The sequence below is a fragment of the Pristiophorus japonicus genome, chromosome 19, assembly GCF_044704955.1.
Source record: "Pristiophorus japonicus isolate sPriJap1 chromosome 19, sPriJap1.hap1, whole genome shotgun sequence".
Taxonomy (NCBI): Eukaryota; Metazoa; Chordata; class Chondrichthyes; family Pristiophoridae; genus Pristiophorus; species Pristiophorus japonicus.
Window position 1 is genome coordinate 91210528 of NC_091995.1, and position 13567 is coordinate 91224094.

General features: G+C 61.0%; 1 protein-coding gene across 1 annotated transcript in view; it reads right to left on the reverse strand.

The window, feature by feature from the left end:
* The window catches only part of aldh16a1 (aldehyde dehydrogenase 16 family, member A1), a 72536-nt gene that overhangs the window by 32152 nt on the left and 26817 nt on the right, over positions 1 to 13567 (reverse strand). The window contains exons 8-11 of the mRNA XM_070861786.1: positions 10122 to 10319; positions 5737 to 5835; positions 4920 to 5056; positions 2 to 60 (exon numbers count right to left, since the gene is read on the reverse strand). Of these exons, the coding sequence (XP_070717887.1) occupies positions 2 to 60; positions 4920 to 5056; positions 5737 to 5835; positions 10122 to 10319 (493 nt within the window). The remainder of the gene's footprint in view (position 1; positions 61 to 4919; positions 5057 to 5736; positions 5836 to 10121; positions 10320 to 13567) is intronic.

Sequence of the window (13567 nt, forward strand, 5' to 3'; positions counted from 1 at the left end):
AAGCCGGCTGCAGCATCAAACATGTTGTGTCCGTTCACCCAGACTGCACCAGCCTTCAAACTAAGGAGATTGTCCATTAGTAAATCAGAAATATCGGCACTGAGCAGGAGCATTGTAAATCACAAAGGAGTGCGGAGAAGAGAGAAGAGAGAAGCGAGAAGAGAGGAGAGAGGAGAGAGGAGAGAGGAGAGAGGAGAGAAGGAAACAAAGGGAAGGGAAAATGGATGGAAGGAGAGGAAAGGGAAAAAGGAGGGGTGAGAGGGAGCAAAGGGGAGATAAGGAGAATGAAGGGAATGGGAGACAAGAAGAGGGGGCGACGGGGGGGGGGAAGAGGGGGCGACGGGGGGGGAAGAGGGGGCGACGGGGGGGGAAGAGGGGGCGACGGGGGGGGAAGAGGGGGCGACGGGGGGGAAGAGGGGGCGACGGGGCGACGGGGGGGAAGAGGGGGCGACGGGGCGACGGGGGGGAAGAGGGGGCGACGGGGGGGAAGAGGGGGCGACGGGGGGGAAGAGGGGGCGACGGGGGGGAAGAGGGGGCGACGGGGGGGAAGAGGGGGCGACGGGGGGGAAGAGGGGGCGACGGGGGGGAAGAGGGGGCGACGGGGGGGAAGAGGGGGCGACGGGGGGGAAGAGGGGGCGACGGGGGGGAAGAGGGGGCGACGGGGGGGAAGAGGGGGCGACGGGGGGGAAGAGGGGGCGACGGGGGGGAAGAGGGGGCGACGGGGGGGAAGAGGGGGCGACGGGGGGGAAGAGGGGGCGACGGGGGGGAAGAGGGGGCGACGGGGGGGAAGAGGGGGCGACGGGGGGGAAGAGGGGGCGACGGGGGGGAAGAGGGGGCGACGGGGGGGAAGAGGGGGCGACGGGGGGGAAGAGGGGGCGACGGGGGGGAAGAGGGGGCGACGGGGGGGAAGAGGGGGCGACGGGGGGGAAGAGGGGGCGACGGGGGGGAAGAGGGGGCGACGGGGGGGAAGAGGGGGCGACGGGGGGAAGAGGGGGCGACGGGGGGGAAGAGGGGGCGACGGGGGGAAGAGGGGGCGACGGGGGGGAAGAGGGGGCGACGGGGGGGAAGAGGGGGCGACGGGGGGGAAGAGGGGGCGACGGGGGGGAAGAGGGGGCGACGGGGGGGAAGAGGGGGCGACGGGGGGGAAGAGGGGGCGACGGGGGGGAAGAGGGGGCGACGGGGGGGAAGAGGGGGCGACGGGGGGGAAGAGGGGGCGACGGGGGGGAAGAGGGGGCGACGGGGGGGAAGAGGGGGCGACGGGGGGGAAGAGGGGGCGACGGGGGGGAAGAGGGGGCGACGGGGGGGAAGAGGGGGCGACGGGGGGGAAGAGGGGGCGACGGGGGGGAAGAGGGGGCGACGGGGGGGAAGAGGGGGCGACGGGGGGGAAGAGGGGGCGACGGGGGGGAAGAGGGGGCGACGGGGGGGAAGAGGGGGCGACGGGGGGGAAGAGGGGGCGACGGGGGGGAAGAGGGGGCGACGGGGGGGAAGAGGGGGCGACGGGGGGGAAGAGGGGGCGACGGGGGGGAAGAGGGGGCGACGGGGGGGAAGAGGGGGCGACGGGGGGGAAGAGGGGGCGACGGGGGGGAAGAGGGGGCGACGGGGGGGAAGAGGGGGCGACGGGGGGGAAGAGGGGGCGACGGGGGGGAAGAGGGGGCGACGGGGGGGAAGAGGGGGCGACGGGGGGGGGAGAGGGGGCGACGGGGGGGGAGAGGGGGCGACGGGGGGGGAGAGGGGGCGACGGGGGGGGAGAGGGGGCGACGGGGGGGGAGAGGGGGCGACGGGGGGGGAGAGGGGGCGACGGGGGGGGAGAGGGGGCGACGGGGGGGAGAGGGGGCGACGGGGGGGGAGAGGGGGCGACGGGGGGGGAGAGGGGGCGACGGGGGGGGGAGAGGGGGCGACGGGGGGGGAGAGGGGGCGACGGGGGGGGGGGAGAGGGGGCGACGGGGGGGGAGAGGGGGCGACGGGGGGGGGAGGGGGCGACGGGGGGGAGAGGGGGCGACGGGGGGGGAGAGGGGGCGACGGGGGGGGAGAGGGGGCGACGGGGGGGGAGAGGGGGCGACGGGGGGGAGAGGGGGCGACGGGGGGGAAGAGGGGGCGACGGGGGGGAAGAGGGGGCGACGGGGGGGAAGAGGGGGCGACGGGGGGAAGAGGGGGCGACGGGGGGAAGAGGGGGCGACGGGGGGGAAGAGGGGGCGACGGGGGGAAGAGGGGGCGACGGGGGGGAAGAGGGGGCGACGGGGGGGAAGAGGGGGCGACGGGGGGGAAGAGGGGGCGACGGGGGGGAAGAGGGGGCGACGGGGGGGAAGAGGGGGCGACGGGGGGGAAGAGGGGGCGACGGGGGGGAAGAGGGGGCGACGGGGGGGAAGAGGGGGCGACGGGGGGGAAGAGGGGGCGACGGGGGGGAAGAGGGGGCGACGGGGGGGAAGAGGGGGCGACGGGGGGGAAGAGGGGGCGACGGGGGGGAAGAGGGGGCGACGGGGGGGAAGAGGGGGCGACGGGGGGGAAGAGGGGGCGACGGGGGGGAAGAGGGGGCGACGGGGGGGAAGAGGGGGCGACGGGGGGGAAGAGGGGGCGACGGGGGGGAAGAGGGGGCGACGGGGGGGAAGAGGGGGCGACGGGGGGGAAGAGGGGGCGACGGGGGGGAAGAGGGGGCGACGGGGGGGAAGAGGGGGCGACGGGGGGGAAGAGGGGGCGACGGGGGGGAAGAGGGGTCGACGGGGGGGAAGAGGGGTCGACGGGGGGGAAGAGGGGGCGACGGGGGGGAAGAGGGGGCGACGGGGGGGAAGAGGGGGCGACGGGGGGGAAGAGGGGGCGACGGGGGGGAAGAGGGGGCGACGGGGGGGGAAGAGGGGGCGACGGGGGGGGAAGAGGGGGCGACGGGGGGGGAAGAGGGGGCGACGGGGGGGGAAGAGGGGGCGACGGGGGGGGAAGAGGGGGCGACGGGGGGGAAGAGGGGGCGACGGGGGGGAAGAGGGGGCGACGGGGGGGAAGAGGGGGCGACGGGGGGGAAGAGGGGGCGACGGGGGGGAAGAGGGGGCGACGGGGGGGAAGAGGGGGCGACGGGGGGAAGAGGGGGCGACGGGGGGGGAGAGGGGGCGACGGGGGGGGAGAGGGGGCGACGGGGGGGGAGAGGGGGCGACGGGGGGGGAGAGGGGGCGACGGGGGGGGAGAGGGGGCGACGGGGGGGGAGAGGGGGCGACGGGGGGGGGAGAGGGGGCGACGGGGGGGGAGAGGGGGCGACGGGGGGGGAGAGGGGGCGACGGGGGGGGAGAGGGGGCGACGGGGGGGGGGAGAGGGGGCGACGGGGGGGGAGAGGGGGCGACGGGGGGGGAGAGGGGGCGACGGGGGGGGGCGACGGGGGAGAGGGGGCGACGGGGGGGGAGAGGGGGCGACGGGGGGGGAGAGGGGGCGACGGGGGGGGAGAGGGGGCGACGGGGGGAGAGGGGGCGACGGGGGGGGAGAGGGGGCGACGGGGGGGGAGAGGGGGCGACGGGGGGGGAGAGGGGGCGACGGGGGGGGAGAGGGGGCGACGGGGGGGGAGAGGGGGCGACGGGGGGGAAGAGGGGGCGACGGGGGGGAAGAGGGGGCGACGGGGGGGAAGAGGGGGCGACGGGGGGAAGAGGGGGCGACGGGGGGGAAGAGGGGGCGACGGGGGGGAAGAGGGGGCGACGGGGGGGAAGAGGGGGCGACGGGGGGGAAGAGGGGGCGACGGGGGGGAAGAGGGGGCGACGGGGGGGAAGAGGGGGCGACGGGGGGGAAGAGGGGGCGACGGGGGGGAAGAGGGGGCGACGGGGGGGAAGAGGGGGCGACGGGGGGGAAGAGGGGGCGACGGGGGGGAAGAGGGGGCGACGGGGGGGAAGAGGGGGCGACGGGGGGGAAGAGGGGGCGACGGGGGGGAAGAGGGGGCGACGGGGGGGAAGAGGGGGCGACGGGGGGGAAGAGGGGGCGACGGGGGGGAAGAGGGGGCGACGGGGGGAAGAGGGGGCGACGGGGGGGAAGAGGGGGCGACGGGGGGGAAGAGGGGGCGACGGGGGGGAAGAGGGGGCGACGGGGGGGAAGAGGGGGCGACGGGGGGGAAGAGGGGGCGACGGGGGGGAAGAGGGGGCGACGGGGGGGAAGAGGGGGCGACGGGGGGGAAGAGGGGGCGACGGGGGGGAAGAGGGGGCGACGGGGGGGAAGAGGGGTCGACGGGGGGGAAGAGGGGTCGACGGGGGGGAAGAGGGGTCGACGGGGGGGAAGAGGGGGCGACGGGGGGGAAGAGGGGGCGACGGGGGGGAAGAGGGGGCGACGGGGGGAAGAGGGGGCGACGGGGGGGAAGAGGGGGCGACGGGGGGGGAAGAGGGGGCGACGGGGGGGGAAGAGGGGGCGACGGGGGGGGAAGAGGGGGCGACGGGGGGGGGAAGAGGGGGCGACGGGGGGGGAAGAGGGGGCGACGGGGGGGAAGAGGGGGCGACGGGGGGGAAGAGGGGGCGACGGGGGGGAAGAGGGGGCGACGGGGGGGAAGAGGGGGCGACGGGGGGGAAGAGGGGGCGACGGGGGGGAAGAGGGGGCGACGGGGGGGAAGAGGGGGCGACGGGGGGGGAGAGGGGGCGACGGGGGGGGAGAGGGGGCGACGGGGGGGGAGAGGGGGCGACGGGGGGGGAGAGGGGGCGACGGGGGGGGAGAGGGGGCGACGGGGGGGGAGAGGGGGCGACGGGGGGGGAGAGGGGGCGACGGGGGGGGAAGAGGGGGCGACGGGGGGGAAGAGGGGGCGACGGGGGGGAAGCGGGTGGGGGAGGAGAGAAAGGAAGAAGTTAAAGGAAGGAGAGAACTCGAGGGAAGAGGAGAGTATAAAAGGAAAAGTGGGAGCGAGAAAGGGAGAGTAAGGGGGCAGAGGCAGGGTAGCTGCGGCACGTTGCCCAAAACACAGATATCACCACCTCATGGCCACCTCCAGTGCCAGCGGCAGGTTCTCAGTCCAGACGCTGCCCGCCAATCCGTACGGTGAGTTGTTTGCAAGAGCAATACCCTCCTTCGCAGTGCGGAACATCATGGCCACCAAAACAGGTCCAAAAATCTAAAGAATGAAGGGGCAGTGGTTCAGTAAATGCAGGGATAGCAGAGCGCCTCAACACTGACGATACCTGCTGCCCCGAAACAAAGTTTATTCCTGACGAGGGCTAAAAGCAAGACTAACGTCTTGGTTGAGAGCAAAGAAATGGCCGATGTATCGCTGTGTGCTCGGAGGTTATTTGAACCCATTACATTCCGAACTTGCAATGCCTTTTCTATCTTTCTGCTGATAAACCGACTCCTCTCTCTCTCTCTCTCTCTCTCTCTCTCTCCTCGTTACACCACAGTCCTCCAGGATTCATCGTTAACTGCTCATGTTTATTCATAGGACAGCCCTCTCGTCCCAGGAATCAATCGAGTGAACTTTCGTTGCACCGCCTCCAAGGCAAGTATGTTCTTTCTTAGATCAGGAGACCCAAACTGTGCACAGTGCGCCAGGTGTGGTCTCACCAGGGCCCTGTACAGTTGTAGCAAGACTTCCTTAGTTAAACTCCCTTTAAGCTGCGTGGTCGTGCTCCAGGGGTCCCACACAGCCGGCCTGTCAATGGACAAAATGCAAACGGACGGTATTTTCAATGGGCCGTGCAACCCCACAATAAAATTACACAAAACCTCGGTTACAACCGTTAAATTATTTGCTGCACGAGAAAATAAAATCCACTCTTTGAGGAAGATTCCAATTACCTCTTCGCGGACAACACGGGAGACGGTGTTCACGTTTGTGATGAGAGTGGGTGGGTAGAACAGACCTTTCTGGGGTATTCCTTCAGACACCTGGTACACCTGCAATGAGAGAGAGGGGGACAGGGAGAAAGAAAGAGGTGAAAACTCTCATCTTTAAAGCTTCCCAAAAATTCAGCAAAGGGTGAACCACAAATCTGCGAGCGAGCGAGAAAAGAGAGCGAGCGAGAAAAGAGAGCGAGCACGAGCGAGAGAAAAAGAGAGAAAGAAGAGAAAGAAAGGCTTGCATTTATATCTTTAGGCAATGAGCAGTTGAGCCGAACAGACCAAGGTATCTGCTGCAATCCCTGGTCTGTGCTGAATTGGGTGATCTCCTCCATCTCAGTAAGACCATCACAATTGGCCAGCACCCTTGGGCTAGGAGAGCGAGGGGTAATAAAAGCACACCTGATCACGATACGTGACCAACGTTCCCATTAAGCTGCGGTGCCGTGCGGCAGTCTGGAGGTCCCGTGCAGGCCTCTTGCCGGCTTTTCAATGGGAAAAAAAACGCACAAACGATTATAGGAGCAAGGAATGATTGAGGGATGTAAGGGATTCCACTTCTGACGCCATTGAAAGGAGATACGTGAACTCATTCAGGAGATGGTGCGGTACGCCTTGATCCCAATGTAGTCAGGAGCAGGGAGGAGGCAGTGTGTTGGGATTATCTGTCACTAACCATAAATTGCCACTAAAGACCAACCACTGTGGGCATTCAACATCTCAGGGTCATCAAGGCACGCCAGATTAGCTGTGAGGCGCTGGTAGTTTAGGGCTCTCTTAGCTGGGTCTTTAAATGCCCGGCATTAACTTTTTTGCGGCACTGCCTTTGCTGTCCCCTCTGCTTTGGGGCTATGTTAATATTGATGATGGATCGGATTAGACGGTGGTCCGTCCAGCAGTCGTCAGCTCATGGAGCGGGTGATGCACACATCGTTGCGATCCCTCGCTCGGACGATAACATAGTCCAGCAGGTGCCAGTGTTTGGAGCGAGGGTGTTGCCACAATGCCTTGTATTTGTCCCTCTGGCAGAACAGGGTGTTGGTGATGAGGAGTTCGTGTTCTAGACATTTTGTCAGGAGTAGGGTACCGCGGGAGTTGGCTTTCCCCAACCCCCCTCTCTGCCAATCACGCCTCCCCAGAGGGGTGTATCTTTGCCGACCCTGGCATTAAAGTCACCTAGGAGGGTCAGTTTGTCGACCATGGGGATGCGGGACAGGGATGTCTCAAGGTTGGAATAAAAACCCTCTTTAGCCTCATCCGTTGCATCGAGAGTTGGGGCATACGCACTGATGACTGTGGCGCATTGGTTCCGGGATAGGGTAAGACGAAGAGTCATGAGGCGTTCGTTAACCCCGCAGGGGGAGTCTTTGAGGCGATCAACCAGCTCATTTTTGATGGTGAAGCCGACTCCATGGAGGCGGCATTCTTTCTCCGGTTTTTCTTTCCAGAAAAAAGGTGTAACCTCCACCTTGTTCCTTGAGCTGGGCTTCTTCTGCCCGCCGGGTCTCGCTTAGGGCGGCGATGTCGATGTCAAAACGTCCGAGTTCCCGGGCAACTATGGCGGTGCGGCGTTCCGGCCTGTTGCTGTTGGAATTGTCCATGAGGGTCCTGACGTTCCTGGTCCCAAACTTCATACTGATGAAGTGGAAGATGCCTGTGCGCGAGTTCTTTTAACGTGGGGTGGCCGCTGCACACCGGCAACGGGCTTAGCCGAGAGAGGGGTCTTGGTCCAGTGGCAAGGGGGATCCAAGACAACTGGAGCCCAGGCACAGCTGGATAAGCCTACTTGCCTACGGCGAGGTGTTGGCCACAAGCTCGGTGCCGGCCACAAGCTCGGTGCCGAATAGCGCCATTGATGGTAGGTGGCCCGAGGCTTAGTTGGGGGGCAGGCATTGAGAGGGTCAGCGGTCTGCTGGGGTCCCGAGGGATGTTTTAAGAAGTTTCTTCCAGAGTTTTCAAGGTTATTTAAAAGTTTAAGAGTTTAAAAGAATTTCCAAATAGTTTAAAAAGTTACTGAGGTTGTTTAAAAGTTGCGAGGATTCTTCATTGCAGTCAAGGCCGTCGACAGTCCAAACTCCCAAGACCCCACCCCACTCCTGGCCAAGAATGGGGAAACACTCATCAAGGACACAGAGGCTGTCAGGGCCCGCTGGAAGGAGCACTTCGAAGACCTCCTCAATTGAGACTCTGCCTTTGACTCTCGTGTTCTCAACTCCATCCCACAGCATGCGACCCGCCACCAGCTCAGTGAAACCCCATGAGGTAGGCAAAGCCATAGGACAGCTTTAAAACAACAAGGCTACGGGTGCAGATGGAATCCCTGCTGAGGCATTAAGTATGGTGGAGAGGCACTGATACATGAACTAATCTCTCTCATCTGGAGGGAGGCGAGCATGCCGTGAGATCTCAGAGATGCAGTGATCGTGACCATCTTTAAAAAAAGGGGACAAGTCCGACTGCGGCAACTACAGGGCAATCTCCCTGCTATCAGCCACTGGGAAAGTTGTCGCTAGAGTTCTCCCTGTGGCCGAGGAGCTCCTCCCGGAGTCACACTGCAGATTTCGTCCCCTACGGGACACAATGGACATGATCTTTGCAGCGCGAAAGCTGCAGGGAGCACCGCCAGCCCTTGTACATGGCCTTTTTCGATCTTACAAAGGCACCGTCAACCGTGAGGGTCTATGGCGTGTCCTCCTCTGTTTCGGATGCCCCGAAAAGTTTGTCAACGTCCTTTGTCTGCTCCACGACAACATGCAGGCTGCGATCCTTACCAACGGATCCATTACAGACCAAATCCACATCTGGACTGGGGTCAAACAGGGCTGTATCATTGCTCCAACACTCTTCTCAATCTTCCTCGCTGCCATGATCCATCTCATAGTCAACAAGCTCCCCGCTGGAGTGGAACTAAACTACAGAACCAGTGGGAAGCTGTTTAACCAACGCCGCCTCTAGGCCAGGTCCAAGATCACCCCAACCTCTGTCGTTGAGCTACAGTACGCGGACGACGCCTGCGTCTGCGCACATTGAGGCTGAACTCCAGGATATAGTCGATGTATTCACCGAGGCATATGAAAGCATGGGCCTTACGCTTAACATCTGTAACACAAAGGTCCTCCACCAGCCTGTCCTCGCCACACAGCACTGTCCCCCAGTCATCAAGATTCATGGCGCGGCCCTCGACAACGTGGACCATTTCCCATATCTCGGGAGCCTCTTATCAACAAGAGCAGACATTGATGCAGAGATTCAGCATTGCCTCCAGTGCAGCCTGAGAAAAGTGTATTCGAAGACCAGGCCCTCAAATCTACCACCAAGCTCATGGTCTACAGGGCTGGAGTAATACCCGCCCTCCTGTATGGATCAGAGGCATGAACGACATACAGAAGACACCTCAAGTCGCTGGAGATATATCACCAACGACGTCTCCGCAAGATCCTGGCAAATCCCCTGGGAGGACAGGCTAACATCCCCAGTATTGAAGCACTGACCACACTCGATCAGCTTTGCTGGGCAGGTCACTTAGCTCGCATGCCAAACACGAGACTCCCTAAGCAAATGCTTTATGCGGAGCTCCTTCATGGCAAACGAGCCAAAGGTGGGCAGCGGAAACGTTACAAGGACACCCTCAAAGCCTCCCTAGTAAAGTGCGACATCACCACTGACACCTGGGAGACCCTGGCTGAAGACCGCCCGAGGTGGAGAAAGTGCATCTGGGAGGGCGCTGAACACCTCGAGTCTCAACGCCGAGAGCGTGAAGAGGTCGGGCGCAGGCAGCGGAAGGAGCATGTGGCAAACCAGTCCCACCCATCCCTTCCCTCGACGAAGGTCTGTCGCACCTGTGACAGGAACTGTGGCTCTCATATTGGACTGTTCAGTCACCAAAGAACTCACTTCAAGAGTGGAAGCAAGTCTGCCTCGATTCTGAGGGACTGCCTATGATGATGATGATGATGATGGAGGGTGGGGGCCTGAAAGGATGGTAAAGGCTGAAACCCTCACCACATTTAAAAAGTACTTGGATGTGCACTTGAAGTGCCGTAACCTACAGGGCTACGGAACAAGTGTGGGAAGGTGGGATTAAGCCGGATAGCTCTTTTTCTACCGGCACGGACACAATGGATCAAACGGCCCCCTCCTGTGTCGTAATTTTTCTGCGATTTCCCAGTAAATACATTTTAAATAGATATTCGCCCTTAAGTTACCAGTTAGCACCAAGACATGCGCAGAAATGACACCTTCCTGCAAACATAGGAGCTGGCTCAGGAAGTGGCAGCTTACAGGAAGAGAAGCTACACTTGTTGAACAGTACTGAAGGCAAATGTGGCTATTGGGCCTCTTACCTCTGCTCCTTCGCTCCTGGCCTGCTCGACGTACTCCGTGATCGTCTTCTTCTGCGATTCATCCACCAGTGCGCCCATGTCGATGCACTTGTCCAGGCCGTCGCCCACCCGCAGGCATTGCATCCGCTTCTTCAGCCGGTCAATCAGGTCAGGAGCAATGGACTCCTGCATCAGGAGCCGGGAGCCCGCACTGCACACCTACAACAGGGCAACAGCGTCAATTAGAACACCAGACAGAAGCAAAAACACTGCGGGTGCTGCTGGATAACTGAAAGAAAAGCAGCAAATGCTGGAAATCTCAGCGGGTTAGAAGAATGAGAGGGGATCTCGTAGAAACATATAAAATTCTGACGAGACTGGACAGGTTAGATGCAGGAAGAATGTTCCCGATGTTGGGGAAGTCCAGATCCAGGGAACACAGTCTAAGGATAAGGGGTAAGCCATTTAGGACCGAGATGAGGAGAAACTTCTTCACTCAGAGAATTGTGAACCTGTGGAATTCTCTGCCACAGAAAGTTGTTGAGGCCAGTTCGTTAGATATATTCAAAAGGGAGTTAGATGTGGCCCTTATGGCTAAAGGGATCAAGGGGTATGGAGAGAAAGCAGGAATGGGGTACTGAAGTTGCATGATCAGCCATAATCATATTGAATGGCGGTGCAGGCTCGAAGGGCCGAATGGCCTGCTCCTGCACTTATTTTCTATGTTTCTACATCAGGCAGCATCTGTGGGAGAGGGGAACAGAGATAACGTTTCGGGGCTGTGACCCTTCGTTAGCACTGGAAAAGTTCGAGATGTAACCGATTCTTAAGGAAGTGCAGGGGGCAGTGAAAGGGGGAGGGGAGGGAAGAACAAAAGGGAAGGTCGGTGATAGAGTGGACGGCAGGAGAGATTAGAGAGACACAAGGGATGATGGGCAAAAATGAGATGGTAACGGCACAAGTTAGGAAACAAAAGATGAGTCTAGATGGGGTGTGAATGGGGGAATCATCACCAGCTGCCGTGGGAGAGAGAAAAAAAAGGGGCTGTTTTGTAACAAAGAACATAAGAAATAGGAGCAGGAGTAGGCCAGTCGGCCTCTCGAGCCTGCTCCGCTATTCAACATCATGGCTGATCTTATACCTCAACATTTTCCTGCACTATCCTCATATCCCTTGATTCCCTTAATATTCTGGGAGAATGAGGTAAGGGATACCAACCCGGAGGGATTGAACACTTTCCATTTTCAGCCCTCTCCTGATCAGGCATGGGATTATTCGATGCAGAATAAAGCTCCCTCTTCGCTCAACTCCAACCATGTGCCTTAATCCCCGCTCTCCCCAACCTCAGGAGAGAGACACTTCCATTTGCAGCACCAGCCATCCTTGTGAAAGGTTGTGTCAAAAGTAAGAGGAATTTCTACCATCAGATACCTGCCCATGAGTATCTGTGATTATAAACACATGATTATAGAAGACTCAGCCAGTGGCTCAATGGGCTGGACTGTCGCCTGAGTCCGAATGTTGTAGGTTCCAATCCCACTCCAGAGAGTTGAGCACAAAAATCTAGGCTGACACTCCCAGTGCAGTGCTGAGGGAGCGCTGCACTGTCAGAGGGGCAGTGCTGAGGGAGCGCTGCACTGTCGTAGGTGCCGTCTTTCAGGTGAGACATTGAACCGAGGCCCCGTTCGCGCTCTCAGGTCGCAAAAGATCCCATGGCACTATTTCGAAGAAGAGCAGGGGAGTTCTCCCCGGTGTCCTGGCCAATATTTATCCCTCAATCAACATCACCAAAACAAGATTAGCTGGTCATTATCACATTACTGTTTGCGGAACTTTACTGTCATATTCTGGAACCCCTGTCTTGTTTTATATCCGTTCATTACTCTAATTAAAAGACCAAATATTTTTGGGGTGGGTATATCAGATTGGTAACGGCGTTAAGATTCTGGCTATTGTACAGAGTCGATGTTCGCTCTTCAAACTTTTAACCTTTTTTTCATAACTTGTATTTATATAGCGCCTTTAATGGAGCAAAAAGTCCCAAGGTGCTGTACAGAAGTGTTCTCAGACAAAATCTGACACCCAGCCACATAAGGAGAGATTAGGGCAGATGGTCCAAGTCATCTTTGGTCAACGAGGTCGGTTTTAAGCAACGTCTTAAAGGAGTATAGAGGGGTAGAGAGGTTTAGGGAGGGAATTCCAGAGCTTGGGGCCCAGGCAGCTGAAGGCACAGCCACCAATGGTTGAGCGATTATAATCAGGGATGCTCAGGTGGGCAGAATTAGAGGAGCGCAGAGATCTCTGGGGGGTTGTGGGGCTGGAGGAGGTTACAGAGACAGGGAGGGGCGAGGGCCATGGAGGGATTTGAAAATAAGTCTTTCTTTTGGTCCCCATTTCCTTTCATAGAATCGAGCATAACTCCCATTACCGAGAAGTTAATGCCTCCACCCAGTGTCGTACAAAGCCATACTGCGCACAAAGTTGCCGATTTGATTCCTAGTCTGTGTTGGGTTAACTGTTCTCAGCCAGGGCACCATCTTGTGCGCTGGCACTTGCTCCGAAAGAAAATGGCAGCCCTCCCGTACCTTGCCCAACTGGTCATTCTTTAGATGCAAACCTCGGCAGTTGTGGGGCAAGCTATTTAACCATGGGATGCGGACATCACAGCTCAACCCAACCCTGTCCTAATCAAACATAATCACACGATTCCACCTTTCAGCAGACCGAACCTGAGGTACCGAGGAGTGCAATACTTGGTTCCGACCCCTTGAAACATCACCACAGTCTGTTACAGCCTTGCTCGAAACCCTACCCTTTCAAGTCCATTATCACCAAAGCGAGGGGTGTTACAGGGGGCGCTAAAGGGTTTGCAGCCACGAGCGCTGACATTCGCGGTCTCTCGGCAAATTCAGTGTGCTGGTACCTGCGGCGCTGAGGAGTATCGCCCGGGAGCGGCGCGCCAGTGTGCAACGCCCCCGCTATCGACACGGCGGCAACATTTGGTTTGCGCTGCACCTGTAGCGCCCCCTAGTGAACCCCGCCAGAGAAAGCTGCCGTCCGGAGCTGTCCCGGGGCGCTACGGGAAGGAATGATTGCACAAGGTCAGCGTGAGTGATATTTTATTTTTTTGCGATTGAACTTTATTTGGGGCGAGTAATGTATGGGGAAAATTTTTGGTGTTGCGATTGTGTGTGTGTTGCAGGGAGGCCTCTCTTGGGGCTCACTGAAGCCGGCTCTTTAGCAACGGGATATTCAGTTGCTCACCTGGCCGAGCGCCCTAAGAGAGGTGTGGAACGTTTCCCTTTGCGCTCCGCTCCACCGTCAGGGCGCAAACACTGAATTTTGCTGTTCCCGGCGCCAAAAAATATTCCAGCGCTAAACTCATCGGCCGCCCGACATTTGCGCCTTCGCAACCCTCCCACCAAATTTCTAGCCCCAAATGTTTGAACTGGGCTCCCAACAGCACA